Raw genomic sequence first — 15433 nt, 5'->3', positions numbered from 1 at the left:
CGAATTTGTGCCCCTAATGTTTATAAAATATCCAATTGAACCCTAAAAAGTTAAAAACCGTTTTTTTTGTTTTGATTTGTTTTCGAAGAGCGTGGGATTGTTTCGTTGCTTTGGTGGTATAATAAAATAAAACCGTCGAAATCGTTTGGGTAGCGAAGCGAGATCGATGATGAAGGGAGGAGGAGGAACAACGTCGATGAGGACGAGCTGGACGATGTCAGTACGGAGGAGCGGGTACAAGGCTGTGCTTGACGGAGTTGGTGGTCGTCGGCGAAGAGAGGACGACATGGTTGAGATACGCAAAGCTAAGAAAGAAGAGAGTTTGCTTAAGAAGCGTCGGGAGTCTCTTCCTCATTCTCCTTCCGCCGTTTCTCTTGATCAGAAGGTCCGTTTCTCCGCTTTATTTTAACATTTTTTTTTTTCGTCGCGAAAAAAAAATATCTGGAGTATTGATTGATGAATTTGGCTTTAAATTTCTGGAGATCCCTAGATCCATGCTTCTGGTGTTGAGATTTTTGAAATGATCTATTCGATTCTGATTGATTTTGGTGTTTCTAATGTTTGAATTTGGTGTTCTTAATTTTTCGATTCGAGTGATTATGTCAGACGATTGGGTTTCAAGCTTCTTGACATATAGCGTTCTGAAATTTGACTTTTGATGCTTGATGCGATCGTTCCGATTGCTACTTATTCATGATCGCTATTGGTTTATGAAGAATTTGCATGTACGGAAGCTTGATTATACAGTGCTAGAAGCCTATTTAACTTTCGTAGTTGGGTGTTGCCTTCTAAAGCTTCTTATGTGTTCTGCAATGCATCTAATCTAATCCTTTAAATTCCCAGTATGAGCACTTTAAGACTTTCCACATTTGTTTTCCTGACCTGGAGATTTTCCATAATCATATTATAGAATATTAACATGGTGTTGAAATTCTTTGAATGGACATATAACATTTCGTATGTATAATTGGATTATCAGTTCTATGTTTGAGTAGTTTGTATGTTCGATTGGTTACAGTTGATAAGCCGTATTTGGTCTGACAAGAGGGATCTGTTGATTGAGGCTACTACTCAGATCAGAACGTTACTTTGTGGTGGTGAGAGACATCCCATTCCACTTATTTACTAACAAATTTCGGTTGCTATAAAATTAACAGGCTATTATGCCACAATTGTCTATGTTGACGACATTTGCTACATGAGCCACATCAACATTTTTGACACTTTTTTAGTGTTAGACTGCAATGAGCTCTGCTCAGACCTTATGATGATGTCTTTGCTGTATAATGTGTAAATGTAGTTCAATATGAAAGTTAAGCAATAGCAATGTATATGCCTTTTCTAATGCTATCTTCTGTTCTTTTGGTAGAAATGTTTAATTTACACGTTGAAGAAGTTATACAGGCTGGTTTGGTTCCACGCTTTGTGGAATTCCTGACATGGGATGACTTTCCTCAGCTTCAGGTTAGCCTCGATGCATCTGTATGATCAATCTGGTTCTATCAGTAGCTTCACAAGCTCAATGCTTTCTCATTTCATGGAACAAATTTTATAGTTTGAAGCGGCTTGGGCAATAACTAATATTGCATCTGGAACATCTGAGAACACTGAAGTGGTGATTGATCATGGAGCGGTTGCGATGCTAGTGAGACTTCTCAGCTCACCATACGATGGGGTCCGTGAGCAGGTATATGATGTGTTGATTGGTCATCATGTACCAATGCTATGTGGTTGTCGAATTTTTATGACTACCAAGAGCATGTGATTGCTTCTGCACTTGGTAGATTTATAAGATAAAGAAAATGACAAAGATCAATAAACGGAAAGCAACACTTCTAAATTTATTGATAAACAAAGATACAAGGTTTAGACTATATATACTTGTAGGTTTAATATGTTCGGTCGAGTTTGTTGAATCCCTCCCACTTTTCAGTTGCAACTAAGCTCTTCTGTATGCTTGAAAAATCAGGTTGTCTGGGCATTAGGAAATATTTCTGGAGACTCTCCTAGATGCCGTGATATAGTCCTTGGACATGCAGCTCTACCTTCTCTATTGTCGCAGTTAAACCATGGAGCCAAACTTTCTATGCTTGTAAACGCCGCTTGGACTTTGTCTAATCTTTGCAGAGGAAAGCCTCAGCCTCCATTTGATCAAGTATGTTTTGAACCAATCTGAGTTTTGTTTTTTTTTTTTGGTAAGGACCTATCTGAGTATTGTTATAGCTTCTTGTCTTGCACTCTTAATATATTTTGATCCAGCATACTTAACAGCTGTGAAATTGGTTTTGGCCCATATTATGGTGATCAGGAACTGTTTAGCACTAAAATATTTAATACTGTAAAAACTCTGGTAACAAGGTTTGGTTCTTGAGCCTGCTTAGTTGTTCTGATAGGATTTGATGAATGTCTTATTATTTCAGATATCTCACTTATATATGCCCACAGGTGAGTGCTGCATTACCAGCTCTTGCACAACTCATTCGATTAGATGACAATGAACTCTTGGCTTATACGTGTTGGGCACTGGTCTATCTCTCTGATGGTTCAAATGAAAAAGTACAAGCCGTGATAGAAGCCAAAATTTGTGCGCGACTAATTGGTCTTTCGGTGTGAGTGATTGAGACTTTATCACTTCAACTAACCAAGAAAATCAAGAGTCATATATTACTGATGGTTTTTTTGCTTTCTGAACAGCCACCGTTCACCTTTAGTTCTCATTCCCGCTCTTCGCACCATTGGAAATATTGTAACTGGAAATGATAGTCAAACTCAGGTAAATATGCGGCTACTGATATAAATTTAGTGTTAGCACTACTATAACTGGCTTTATGCAATTTATCTTTCTGAACTAAAACTTGAATAAATATGTGATTTTTTATCATGATTATGTTCTCAGAACTCTTTTCTTTGCGATATTCTTAGCATATCATTGATCTTCAAGCGCTCCCATGCTTGTTAAATCTTCTAAGGGGATCCTATAACAAGACCATCAGGAAGGAAGCTTGTTGGGCAGTCTCTAATATCACCGCTGGTTGTCAGTCGCAGATTCAGGTTTGCCAATACACGTCTCTGGACTTCTCTTTTTAATCGAATCTAATCAAGACGTCGCGCTGAATATATGTCTGTACTTGTTTAAATCTCTTCATAGGCTGTAATTGATGCTGGTATATGTCCTGCACTTGTTAATCTGCTCCAAAACTCTGAACTCAATGTCAAGAATGAGGCTGCCTGGGCTATCTGCAACGCTATAGCTGGAGGATCTTACAAGCAAATCATGTACGTAGAACTTAACCTAATACAAAACTAGGACATATTTAGGCAATCAAATATTCAGTAGTTTGAATATAGAGCCATGAAAAAGAGTTATAACAGCAGAACCAAATCTTCTGGTCTCATTCCATTGAATCTATTACAACTTTTCCTGGCAGAGTATTCAGCAGGTTGTTTTATACTTTATACACTTCTTAAACCCGTGTGGGTCTGATTCTTTCCTTCCAAATCTTACACGCGATTTGTTAATGTCTTGACAGGTTTCTAGTAAAGCAAGAATGCATCAAACCGTTGTGCGATCGTCTTACATCCTCAGATACTCAACTCGTCATGGTTTGTTTAGAAGCACTCGAGAAAATACTGAAGGTGGGAGAAGTTTTCAGCACAAGAAACGCTAAAGGTATTTACCAATGTCCTCAAACAAATGTAAACCCACATGCTCAGCTGATAGAAGAGGCTGAGGGACTGGAGAAAATCGAGGGCCTGCAATCTCACGAGAACAATGAGATCTACGAAACATCGGTGAAAATTCTAGAAACATACTGGACGGAGGAAGAAGAAGAAGAAGGAGTTCAAGGGAAACAAGACATGATATATGTCCCACTTGACAACTTTGCAAACATGCCAACACCCTCAGGCACTCTCAGTGAGATGTACTGCGGACCTTAAGAGGTAAGACTTATATTTCCATGCGGTAACTTTAATTGTTTTTTTGCTTACTCATTATGGACTTAGTAGGAACAAGCTCTTGTTACGTTAAGGAAGTAGGCGTTTGTTATAGATCAAAGTCTGGTTTGGTTTAGTTTAGTCTAAGAGAAACTCGAAACTCACGCCAAGCAACTTTGTTTCGGTAGTTCAATTTACTTTATTTCTTGTTTGGTGTTTTTCTGATGATTCAGGACAGGCAGCTTTGGCAATCATACATTCAGCTCTGTTCATACACTAACTGAAAATGGAGGTTAGAGATTACATTGCTTGCTTTCTATAGTAATGACAATGTTGGTCAGGAGTAGTAGTAGTTTGTATTCTGGAACAAACCTTACAGTTCTATATTATCTTCTGTCCATAGATCCTCAAAAATCATAATTAATATCATCTTTACATGTAAATAAACCATTATAAACTCGTTAAAACACAAGTTACAAACACTCAATACAAAAGTGATGATGTCCATCTATGTAAACGCCGTAAGAAGTGAAAAATAATAGCAGAAGAAGCCGCAGGCTGCAGCAAAAGCCACCGAGGAAGAGAGACAACACAATTGGTTTTTTTTCTTCAGACCATATGAGGACACAGAACACTCAGTACCGCAAAAATGTGGTGATCGCGTTTCAAAAGAATTAAAGAATGAATTATCACACTTTTTCTTGGGTCACAAGAGAATTTCCTTGAGGATTAAGAGTACTAGCATGACGAAGCAGAGGATGACAAGAACAGACGCACACATCACCATACCTCCTTGTCTCTGTGTACGTTCCGCCTGCGGAGATTCACAAGTGATTACGCTAAAACATTTAGGCATGAAATCTTATAGAGAGTATACACACTGGTCTTAAAAAAAGTCGACCTTTTGCAGCTGTTTGAGACCATCGTCGACTGTACTAGCAACGTTCTGGATATTATAGTCAATCCGATCAACTATGGTACCCTGTCACGACAAGTTTTGGTTTCAAATTATAGTATTTCTAGAATCAGTGACTCAGAAGTTAAGACACCAGTTTTAGTGGTATACCTGGTCTATAACAAGCGCGGAAAGATCCTTCATGATCTGAGCAAGTTCATTTACGGATTCAACAACCTGTCCATGAAGCAGAACAAGAAGAAAGTGACGATAAAGAGCAGTAAGACAGTAAGAGTTGAAAGTAGTAACGATAAACAGCAGTAAGAGTTGCAATCACTAACCTGTTGAATCTCTTTCTCCCTCTCTACAGATATTTCCTCACTCTTTTTTATCTTGCTCATTTGATGTTCACTAAATACCTGTAGTGAAATTCACATATTGTTTACAGAAATCAGATGAATAATGGGTAATAAGATTGTGACAAAGGAGTCATACCATATCCTCGAAGTCATCATCTTCTGCTTTATATCTGCTTCCGTTCAGATTCATTTCTAAATCCGTTCCGTCCTGATGATACATCATAAGTCACAGCTTCTCAGAAACAAAAATAAAATATACAAACAAGTAACAAGAGCATAACGAAATTCATATAAACAAAAGTGCAGGTGAAGAACAGAACAAAGACTCGAATGGTGAAGGCTCAAGCATAGGAAATGTACAGAGAGTCATAAAATACCTCTTTTTGCAGTCTCAAGCGTTTCAAATATGTAGAATGTTTCTTACGAAGCTCCATCGAAAGGTTTCGGAGATCAGTAGCAAGTGATCGCTGTTATAAAACACATAAGACTTGAACTTTAGATAGTGATGGAAAACGAAAGGAAACGCCTTCAAGAGACACATCAAGTCAAGCACACCAACCTGGACGTTTTTCCTGACATTTGAATCTTCAGAAGGTCCTGCTGAAGAGAGCCTCTGAAGTTGCTTCTCAGATTTCTTCAATAAGAAAGTAATCTCTTGTGTCAAAGACTCGATTTGATGTTGATCTTCTTTATCATCCCCAAATGAAGGCATCAATGCTTTCGCATGAGCTTTTCCCAGTTCAGCCATTTTGGTTCTTGCACGCTGAATGTTAACTGAAATCTCCTCAGATACATCAACCCAGTCTGGTGGTAATCCCACTGTTACCGTACCTCTACTTGGACATTAAAAACAAGAAACAAAACTTTCAGTTTTCAACAAATTAGGCCACAGAAATGTATACGAGTACTATAATCTTAATTATCAAAGAGGCTAAAACGACAATGTTGAGCATCTAGCTACCAATTCCTAATCCATAAGAAACGTTGTTGCTCAGGATGATTAGATTACCATGTCTTCTGCTAAATCAAACACTTACTTCAAAACTTCATGAGCTACCACTCATACTAACATCTACTACATGAAGTGATCAAGTTCTTACGCAATCACCAAGCTTCTAACATTTCAATGTCAGCAAGAGAGAGAAAGGGGAAGAGAAGTACCTCGAATTCCCAGGATCCTCAGTACTGACTGGAGCATAAGACCGATTCGGATTCAACAGAGAGGTGCTCGCCATCTCGATCACCGGACCTAAGCCGGATTTAGCTCCCGTCAACGAATTGTTCCCCGTCACTGTCGACGACCCAATCGGAGCACGAACGATCCTCAGAGTGTTTCTGTACTTCCTGAACAACAACGTACGATTCCTAGTCGCCATAGCACAGCTCAAAATATAAACCCTAGAAGAATCACAGTGACACAACAAGTAACCAAGATCTCCACGTCTAGATTAGATTATCGCTTCTCCTCCGATCGGAAGCTATAGATCTAAACGAAATCTCGGTTCCAACATACAGAAAGCAACGAACAACGCGCCAAAGAAACGACGGGAACGGCGGAGACCGGCCGATCTCCGGCGGGATGAAAAATCTCCGACGGCTTTAAAAAAAAAAACAGTTCGCAGATTTACAAATTCCGAAAAAATAAAAATAAATTAAAAGCAAACAACAGTTGACAACAAAGTCAGACAGACGTAGCAGCTAGAAATCTGCTGCTTTTAGGTACACCTTTTAACTGCTACATCTTCGAAAAGAAGCTAATGAAAACTTGACACGTGTCCAAAAGAACAAACAGCATGACGTTTTAAATTAAAAAGCTTGCCAACGTCATGTTACTGAATGATAGTTTACACGTCGGGTAAAAGTAATCAAAACGGCATGCATTTCGTAGACTTTACACAATAAAAGGATCCATTAAAGTGGCAGGAGGCCCAACACTTTTTATCTATTTTTCCGGGAAAGACTCATCATTGAAAGCAAATAAAATCAAATAAATAAAAAGAACATAACTTAAACGAAATAAAAGAGAGAGAAGTATAATAGAACGAACTTGTCTCCTCTGTCTCTCACTCTCTATCCAAAATAATTAAAAACGAGGAGAGAAATCAAAGACAACAAAAAAAAAAAAAAAAAACTTTGTTAAAGAAAATAAAAACGGACCTTAGAATCTGTGGTCTTTTGTATCTGTCTTTCCCTTTGCGTTTGATTTCTTCAGACAATCATCAGATATATTTTCTTTCCTAAATCGATTGATTTCTTTAAAACTTTTTTTTTTTTTGTGTGTTGTTGAGGGAAAAAGTATAAAAATTTCGACTTTTTTTTTATTTGGGTTCTTCTCCGGGTTTTGATTTTGATTAGTTTTTTTTTTTTTAATCAATAATGGATTCTGATTCATGGAGTGATCGTCTTGCTTCAGCTACAAGGAGATACCAGCTAGCTTTTCCATCACGATCTGGTTAGTTTTTAAAGATTTGATTTTTTATTTTCTTCCTCTGTTCTAAACGATTATTATGATTATTATTATCTGATCTTTTATTGGCTAACAAATTGATGGGTGAAGGACAAGGTAGTTTAGGTGATAGACTTTGTGTTCTTTTGTACCGATTTAGAATCCTTGATTTTTGTTTCAAGGTTTGAGAAAGTTTATGGGAAATAATCGATTTTTGGTTGTAAGGTTTCGTCATTTGATTGATACTTGAGAAAATGAAAGGATAGGGGCTTTTTGTATTTGGTTGATGAAGTATGGTTTGATTATGATATGGAAATTTCAAAGCTTTGTTGATTGTTGTTGGTTGGTTTCTGGCTTTGCTTGATTTCTGAGAACTTGGATGAAATAATATTCAAAAAGTTGCAGTCTTTGTAGCATTTTAATCACTCCTGTGATGCTACTATGCTCAGTGTTTATGAACATGATAAATCTTAGGTTCATATATTACTGTAACCACAGAGATGGATTTTGTTTTGTTGTAGTTATTGGGTATGTATTTGATGGATTTATTTGGAATTGCAGATACGTTCTTAGGGTTTGAAGAGATAGATGGAGAAGAAGAGTTCAGGGAAGAGTTTGCTTGCCCTTTCTGTTCTGACTATTTTGATATTGTATCTCTCTGTTGCCACATAGATGAAGATCATCCCATGGAAGCCAAAAATGGGGTAATCTTCTTTCTTTTTTTTTTTTTTTTTTTTTTTTTTTTTTTTTTTTTTTTTTTTTTCTTGAAATTGTGAAAAAAAAAATTTTGAAGTAAATAATGGTATTGACACATTTCTGGTTCATCACATTATTCTCAAAAGCTTAGACTGAGCAGTGTTGGTTCCTCTGTTGTTTCTTGGAGGGTTTTACTAAAGGCAACTGAGAAGATTAGGATTTTTTAATCTGATTCACAAGGGAGAATAGTTGAATCAGCTGTGTGTATTGAATCTATTTCTAGCGGTTAATCTAGTGAGTTGTTATTGTAGGTATGTCCAGTTTGTGCGGTTAGGGTGGGTGTTGATATGGTTGCTCATATAACCCTTCAGCATGCTAATATATTCAAGATATCCTTTTTGTCTTCTCAAGTCATAGATAACAATCAATTTTCTCTACTAGTGTTATTACAATCTGTTGTTATGTTGTGTTGTAACATTCCTTAACGAGACATTACATGTACCGCAAGAGAAAACCAAGAAGAGGGGGGTCACATTCCACGTTATCGATCTTGAGAAGAGAGTTTCCTGATGGAAACTTTCAGAGCCTTTTTAGGGGATCTTCGTGTATCGTATCTTCTTCCTCATCAGCCAATGTAGCGGCTGACCCATTGTTATCATCCTTTATTTCACCTATCGCTGATGGTTTCTTCACATCGGAGTCATGTGTATCTACAGAAACTGGTCCAGACAAGAATATATCAAGTCAGAGTTTACCTCAACGGTATGCTTCCTCCTTTTCAATCATTTTTTGTGCCTAACCTCTTATGGTCACCTTTTTAGTTATAATCTATCATTTTGCTGGTATTCTGATTGAACCTCGATGATGATTCTTGGTTATTTTAAGTGTTTTTGCTCTACAACTTTGCATTGGATCATTTGAATGATATTTGTAATCTGGATAAATCATTAGTATTGTTTGAATTACATTTGGGAACTTGGGATTGTATGAGCTAAATTGAAACCATTTGATCAAGTTGAGTCATACTCCAATATACGTGTGGATCACTGATAAAGGCTTTGTGGATGATAGGAATGCAATAAAACCGTCTCTGTCAGCTGAGGATCAAAAGCAGAAGTTGAAACGGAGCGAGTTTGTAAAAGAGCTAGTGAGTTCTACGATTCTTGATGACGGCTTATAATGGAGTATTGCTTCTGGTAGCTTCTCAGCAACGAGGGAAACTCCATGTTCTGCCTCAGAGAGAAAAGTGTACGGAATTATTGTTTGTGTGGAGCAAATAAAGGAGAGTGCTTTGTAGGGAGAGAGAGGGATTATGAGTGTAAGTTATGAACACATTAGCTTCTATAGTTAATGCTCGATTTGTCTGTAGGTTCATAAAACAACCAAAATGTAATCTATTTCATTGTATTTGCCTCAGTTCTTCGTTTCCAAATTCTTAATTAGTCACGGTTTACGCTTTGGTATGTTGATGAGACTGCTCGTAAAAGTTGGCACTGTAGTTTTCTGAAACATCTGTTCCTCATTTTCTGAAAATGAAGTCCAAACTCTACAGCTACATCTAAGCTGTTTACACTGGCAATAGCATGGAACAACTAAGCCTATGGAAGGGACTCTAGTTCCCAAGCCAGACACTCTGGTCAACTAAAAGATTAAGACTGAGAGAAATGGTAGGGGCTGCGCGAACGCAAACCCCCTCTGCCACAAATAATGACGTAGGCTCTTCCTCTTGGGAAGACCTTAAGCATAGCACCCTTCCGGTATGTGCAATGGAAGTCACTAGCCTAGGCCACTCGTCTTCTTGATCGCGAGTTGACCCCGTCCAGGTAAGTGATTTTTTCGGTGTCATGAGTCTCTATTTTATACCCTGTTTCAAGAGCCTCTTTCGTTTCGTGTTTCCGATGTGGGGCTTTTGTTTAGCTCTACTACACTTTCCGCCGTTTCTAACTTTGTTAAGGTAAAAAAGCGTGTCGTTTTTGGTTTTGCCTTTATTTTTTATGAACAGCGTGTCGGAAAGAGTTCGATATAAAACGCTAACGCCAACAGCTTTGTTTAGATTCTATACTGGGCCGGTCTCTTTAATGGCCCAAAGTCAATCATTTACTCAGATAACAATGACCATCGGATCCAGCTGACCTAAAATTATCAAGCAATGCAAATCCAACACTATCTCGTTTAACTATATATAGTCAACAATAATTAGTCATGCAAACCTTCAAGAATACGTAAGTTTGAAAAGAAAGCAAAAAAGCTGCATATTTATTCTCAGCGGTTGATCAAATTATTTAAGCATCTTTAACATTGATTTCGCTATTAGCAAATTAAATTATCATCCTTCACTGATGATTTTTGTTGGATTCAGTACTGAACTAATAATTGAAGCACAAATCTAAGTTAAAAAAATATAAAATAAAGGGAAATTTTGATTAAATTACATTATATGAGGGAATTATAGTGCAGCCGTGATGTGGATTGCATGTCCAACAAAACATTATATAATCTAGAAGACGTACTTTTAAAGTTGAATATTAAAAAGGTTATCAAAACCAAAGTCTTCAACACAATAGTGGTGGTAGTTCATGCGCTAGCTATAAGGCAGATCTAGCATATCCCTATATTAATTCATTCGCTAATGTATCGTTGGAGGCTTGGAGCCTGAGCTTCGGCCTAGTTAAATAATGGTGAAAGATTGTTTTTTTATTTTATTTTGCCAAAGCGAAAAACGAAAAGTAAGCAAAAGGCAAATGACCTAATAGCAAGGGTCTTTAACCCCCTTTACTGCCGTAAGCAAAGGTTCTTTAATCCATTTACTGCCGTATACACTAGACTTCCCACTTCCATGTCCTTAGTTCGTGCATTCGAGTGGAATGTATATGTACGTATCTCTAGTTCATTTAATATAATAGTTTGTTAATTCGTGCATATTAAAAAGAGAATATGTTAGAAATTGGATTGCAGTTATATTTTAATTAAAGCGTTACTTCTTTTTTTAAAAGGCAAATTTTAATCAACATATAATATAGTTGGTGATTAGTCATTTATCGTGAGTTTTTTTGGAAGATTATGAACAAGTGGAGCCTTTGAGAGTGACTTACAAATAAATCGTATAGGGCATAATTAGGATGAACAATATCTATTTCGACTGGTTTGTTTAAAGTTTTTTCGAGAAGAAAAGCAAAATTACTTTAAGAAAGCTATAATAGGTTCAAAGTGTAGAATCTCTTGTTTTTATTCATTCAATAAATTCGAGGTTACATATATATAGTCAAGGGCAAAACCCAATTACATTAGCAATACTAAACCGACTAAGATTAAAGGATGTGGCTAATGGACCTTATGGCCTTGGACGGACACGGGACATGAACGGGCCGTGTATGGGCCTGGTTATGGAGTCCATCCGATAAGTGGTTTATAACACTCCCCCTTGGATGACATAACCATGCTGATGCTAAGGGATCGATGCAATACGCTAGGAGGTTGTTGCCTCATTAAAACCTTACCAGGAAAACCCAACGGGACAAAACCACGGTGAAGGAAAAAGAGTACAGCACGCATTGCTCCCCTTGTTCCAAGCATCACTCTAAGTCCTTAAGCCTCCGCATTCCAATCTGGTGCGTGAGCTTCTTGAACGTTGTTGTCGGTAATGCCTTAGTGAAGAGATCGGCTGAGTTGTCGCATGATTGCACTTGCACCACTCGAACTTCTCCGGCTTTTTGTAGTTCATGTGTGAAGAAGAACTTCGGTAGGATGTGTTTCGTCCGATCTCCCTTGATGTCACCTTCCTTGAGCTGTGCGATGCATGCCGTATTGTCTTCATAGATTACGGTTGGCTCTTTGTCTTCGATCATACCGCAATTTGCCCTGATGTGTTGAGTCATCGACCTCAACCATACACTCTCTCGTCCGGCTTCATGAATTGCTAGGATTTCCGCATGGTTAGACAAAGTGGCCACAATAATTTGCTTCATAGAACGCCACGAGATCGCCGTACCATCATGTGTAAACACATAGCCGGTTTGAGACCTAGAGTTGTACGGATCCGATAAGTAACTTGCATCAACAAAACAAACTAAACCTTCTTTGTTATAGTTAGTATAATATAAACCCAAATCTATTGTCCCTTGTAGGTAACGAAGTAAATGTTTAATTCCATTCCAGTTCCTTTGGGTCGGACAAGAACTAAATCTTGCTAGGAGGTTCACGGCAAAACTTATGCCTGGTCTAGTATGGCTAGCCAAGAACATTAACGCTCCTATAGCACTGAGGTATGGCACTTCATGACCGAGAACTTCCTCATCGGCCTTCTTTGGACCAAATGGATCTTTATCCAAGTCTAAGCTTCTAACAACCATTGGGCTGGTCAATGGGTGAGCTTGGTCCATATTAAACCTCTTGAATACCTTTTCTGTGTATGCCCTTTGATGCACAAGGATTCCATTACCAATGTACTCAAGTTGTAATCCCAAACAGAATTTTGCCTTGCCTAGGTCTTTCATTTCAAATTCTTTCTTTAAATACTCTACTGTTTGGGCGATTTCCCGAGAGGTCCCAAGGATGTTTAAATCATCCACATAAACTACTATAATTACAAACCCTTTGTTTGCAAACTTCTTTATAAATATACATGGACTGATTGGGTCATTCTTATAGCCTTCTTTAGCTAAATATTCACTTAAACGGTTATACCACATTCGACCACTTTGTTTCAGTCCATAAAGGGATTTGTTCAGCCTAATGCAGTACTGTTCTCGAAAACCACTCTTATCTTTGAGCTCAAAACCCTCTGGTAATCTCACATATATCTCATTATCCAATTGACCATATAAGTATGCGGTTACAACATCCATTAACCGCAAATCCAGTTTTTCTCTTATAGTCAGACTTATTAAGTACCTAAATGTTGTTGCATCCATCACAGGGGAGTTTGTCTCCTCATAGTCTATTCCTGGTCTTTGAGAGAATCCTTGTGGTACAAGCCGTGCTTTGTATATCACGATTTCATTATTCTCATTTCTCTTCCTTACAAAGACCCACTTATGTCCAATTGGCTTTATTTCAGGTGTTGTCCTTAAGATCGGACCAAACACACTTCTCTTCTTTAAAGAGTTTAACTCCACGTCAATGGCTTCTTTCCACTTTAGCCAATCTTTACTTTGAGTGCACTCTAATATAGACGTGGGTTCATGTTCCTCATTTATCTCAAGTGCTACCTTGTATGCAAATATTTCATCGATGTCGACATCTTTACGGGTCCATTGAATTCCAGACATGATATAATTTATTGAGATCTCATTATTATCAATACCTTCAGGTCCTTGAGGTGTAGCGTCCCAAACCTCATTTGATACCTTAGGATTTGCCGCGGCCATGTCTGTCTTTTCCTTAACCTCGGTTTCATTTGCACCTTTCTTAGATTTCCGAGGGTNTTGTCTCCTCATAGTCTATTCCTGGTCTTTGAGAGAATCCTTGTGGTACAAGCCGTGCTTTGTATATCACGATTTCATTATTCTCATTTCTCTTCCTTACAAAGACCCACTTATGTCCAATTGGCTTTATTTCAGGTGTTGTCCTTAAGATCGGACCAAACACACTTCTCTTCTTTAAAGAGTTTAACTCCACGTCAATGGCTTCTTTCCACTTTAGCCAATCTTTACTTTGAGTGCACTCTAATATAGATGTGGGTTCATGTTCCTCATTTATCTCAAGTGCTACCTTGTATGCAAATATTTCATCGATGTCGACATCTTTACGGGTCCATTGAATTCCAGACATGATATAATTTATTGAGATCTCATTATTATCAACACCTTCAGGTCCTTGAGGTGTAGCGTCCCAAACCTCATTTGATACCTTAGGATTTGCCGCGGCCATGTCTGTCTTTTCCTTAACCTCGGTTTCATTTGCACCTTTCTTAGATTTCCGAGGGTTCTTATCTTTGAAACCTAATGGTCTACCTCGTTTCAAACGTGGCTTAGACTCTGTAGCAACTTGATAATTGTGTTCCTTCTGAACATCAATACGTACTGGTGCATTACAAGCTGGTATGTACGATTTTGTTACTCTCTTTGGGTCAACAAAGGAATCTGGCAATTGATTAGCTAGCTTTTGTAAATGAATAATCTTTTGAACCTCTGCATCAAATGCTAGAGTTCGAGGATCTTGCCAATTTAAGGATGTTTGATTCCATGTTAATTCTTTAACCAGCTTGCTTGTCTCTCCACCCAACATAGGAAATTCGGATTCTGTAAATTGACAGTCCGCGTATCTGGCCTTAAATAAATCTCTTGTAGTTGGCTCAAGATACTTAATAATGGTGGGAGACTCATATCCAACATATATTCCCATCCTCCTTTGAGGTCCCATCTTAGTTCTCTGTGGTGGAGCAATAGGTACATAAACGGCACAACCAAATGTTTTGAGATGGGATATGTCTGGCTCATGACTCGTTAATAATTGGGATGGTGAATATTTGTGTTCACTAGATGGCCTGATGCGTATAAGTTCTGCTGCATGTAAAACTGCGTGTCCCCAAGTCGACACAGGAAGCTTCGATCTCATTAGCAATGGTCGAGCAATTTATTGTATTCGTTTAATGAAGGATTCAGCTAATCCGTTTTGTGTATGGACATGTGCCACAAGATGTTCCACACTCACCCCCATGGACATACAGTAATCATTAAACGCTTGGGATGTAAATTCACCAGCATTGTCTAGACGTATAGTCTTAAGTGGAAAATCTGGAAAATGTGCTCTTAGTCTTATAATTTGAGCTAACATCCTAGCAAATGCTAGGTTCCTTGTGGATAACAAGCAAACGTGTGACCATCTGGTTGATGCATCGATCATAACCATAAAATATCTAAACGTCGGTGGGTGTATTGCTCCACATATATCACCTTGTATCCTTTCCAGAAAATTTAAAGTCTCTTTATTGACATTTGCTGGTGACGGCCTTATGATAATTTTCCCTTGTGCACATGCTACACACGTGAGATTTTTAGGGATAACTCTTCTCTCTTTAAGATTGTGCCATTTGAACTATTAATCAGTTTACGCATCATGTTCGTACCCGGATGGCCAAGCCGGTCATGCCATAGAGTGAAT

At 38.0% G+C, this 15433-nt stretch overlaps 3 protein-coding genes across 5 annotated transcripts; 2 read left to right on the top strand and 1 right to left on the bottom strand.

The window, feature by feature from the left end:
• On the top strand, positions 77 to 4404 carry LOC104715376 (importin subunit alpha-7-like). 2 transcript variants are annotated; one of them, XM_010432806.2, is made up of 11 exons: positions 77 to 385; positions 1019 to 1097; positions 1370 to 1464; positions 1556 to 1687; positions 1970 to 2155; positions 2446 to 2609; positions 2695 to 2773; positions 2923 to 3051; positions 3149 to 3276; positions 3531 to 3942; positions 4170 to 4404. In XM_010432806.2, the coding sequence occupies exons 1-10, from the start codon at positions 167 to 169 to the stop codon at positions 3937 to 3939; spliced, it is 1620 nt and encodes a 539-aa protein (XP_010431108.1). In that variant the 5' UTR covers positions 77 to 166; the 3' UTR covers positions 3940 to 3942; positions 4170 to 4404. The 2 variants fall into 2 exon arrangements, with proteins under 2 accessions (XP_010431108.1, XP_010431158.1); XM_010432856.2 differs by lacking the exon at positions 1019 to 1097 and having other exon boundaries at positions 299 to 385.
• Positions 4296 to 6851, bottom strand: LOC104715505 (syntaxin-43). 2 transcript variants are annotated; one of them, XM_010432928.2, is made up of 8 exons: positions 6352 to 6851; positions 5750 to 6026; positions 5568 to 5657; positions 5327 to 5398; positions 5173 to 5250; positions 5003 to 5068; positions 4838 to 4918; positions 4296 to 4750 (listed from the first exon to the last, which is right to left on the bottom strand). In XM_010432928.2, the coding sequence occupies exons 1-8, from the start codon at positions 6564 to 6566 to the stop codon at positions 4643 to 4645; spliced, it is 987 nt and encodes a 328-aa protein (XP_010431230.1). In that variant the 5' UTR covers positions 6567 to 6851; the 3' UTR covers positions 4296 to 4642. The 2 variants fall into 2 exon arrangements, with proteins under 2 accessions (XP_010431230.1, XP_010431279.1); XM_010432977.2 differs by having other exon boundaries at positions 5750 to 6023; positions 6352 to 6848.
• On the top strand, positions 7218 to 9795 carry LOC104715310 (protein DEHYDRATION-INDUCED 19 homolog 3). Its single transcript, XM_010432747.2, has 5 exons — positions 7218 to 7642; positions 8198 to 8340; positions 8644 to 8721; positions 8829 to 9094; positions 9404 to 9795. Exons 1-5 carry the CDS (start codon positions 7567 to 7569, stop codon positions 9510 to 9512), a joined length of 672 nt encoding a protein of 223 aa, XP_010431049.1. The 5' UTR covers positions 7218 to 7566; the 3' UTR covers positions 9513 to 9795.

The sequence above is a fragment of the Camelina sativa genome, chromosome 1 (genome assembly GCF_000633955.1).
Source record: "Camelina sativa cultivar DH55 chromosome 1, Cs, whole genome shotgun sequence".
NCBI classification, from domain to species: domain Eukaryota; kingdom Viridiplantae; phylum Streptophyta; class Magnoliopsida; order Brassicales; family Brassicaceae; genus Camelina; species Camelina sativa.
This window is presented reverse-complemented; position numbering and strand designations above follow the sequence as displayed.

Coding starts and splice junctions, on each gene's coding strand:
- LOC104715376 (XM_010432806.2), top strand. CDS start 167: ATGATGAAGGGAGGAGGAGGAACAACGTCGATGAGGACGAGCTGGACG. Junction 2,610..2,694: donor CGACTAATTGGTCTTTCGGT/GTGAGTGATTGA, acceptor CTTTCTGAACAG/CCACCGTTCACCTTTAGTTC. Junction 3,277..3,530: donor GGATCTTACAAGCAAATCAT/GTACGTAGAACT, acceptor ATGTCTTGACAG/GTTTCTAGTAAAGCAAGAAT.
- LOC104715505 (XM_010432928.2), bottom strand. CDS start 6,566: ATGGCGACTAGGAATCGTACGTTGTTGTTCAGGAAGTACAGAAACACT. Junction 6,027..6,351: donor GAGGATCCTGGGAATTCGAG/GTACTTCTCTTC, acceptor TTAATGTCCAAG/TAGAGGTACGGTAACAGTGG. Junction 5,399..5,567: donor GCTTGAGACTGCAAAAAGAG/GTATTTTATGAC, acceptor ATGTATCATCAG/GACGGAACGGATTTAGAAAT.
- LOC104715310 (XM_010432747.2), top strand. CDS start 7,567: ATGGATTCTGATTCATGGAGTGATCGTCTTGCTTCAGCTACAAGGAGA. Junction 7,643..8,197: donor AGCTTTTCCATCACGATCTG/GTTAGTTTTTAA, acceptor TTGGAATTGCAG/ATACGTTCTTAGGGTTTGAA. Junction 8,341..8,643: donor CCATGGAAGCCAAAAATGGG/GTAATCTTCTTT, acceptor TTGTTATTGTAG/GTATGTCCAGTTTGTGCGGT.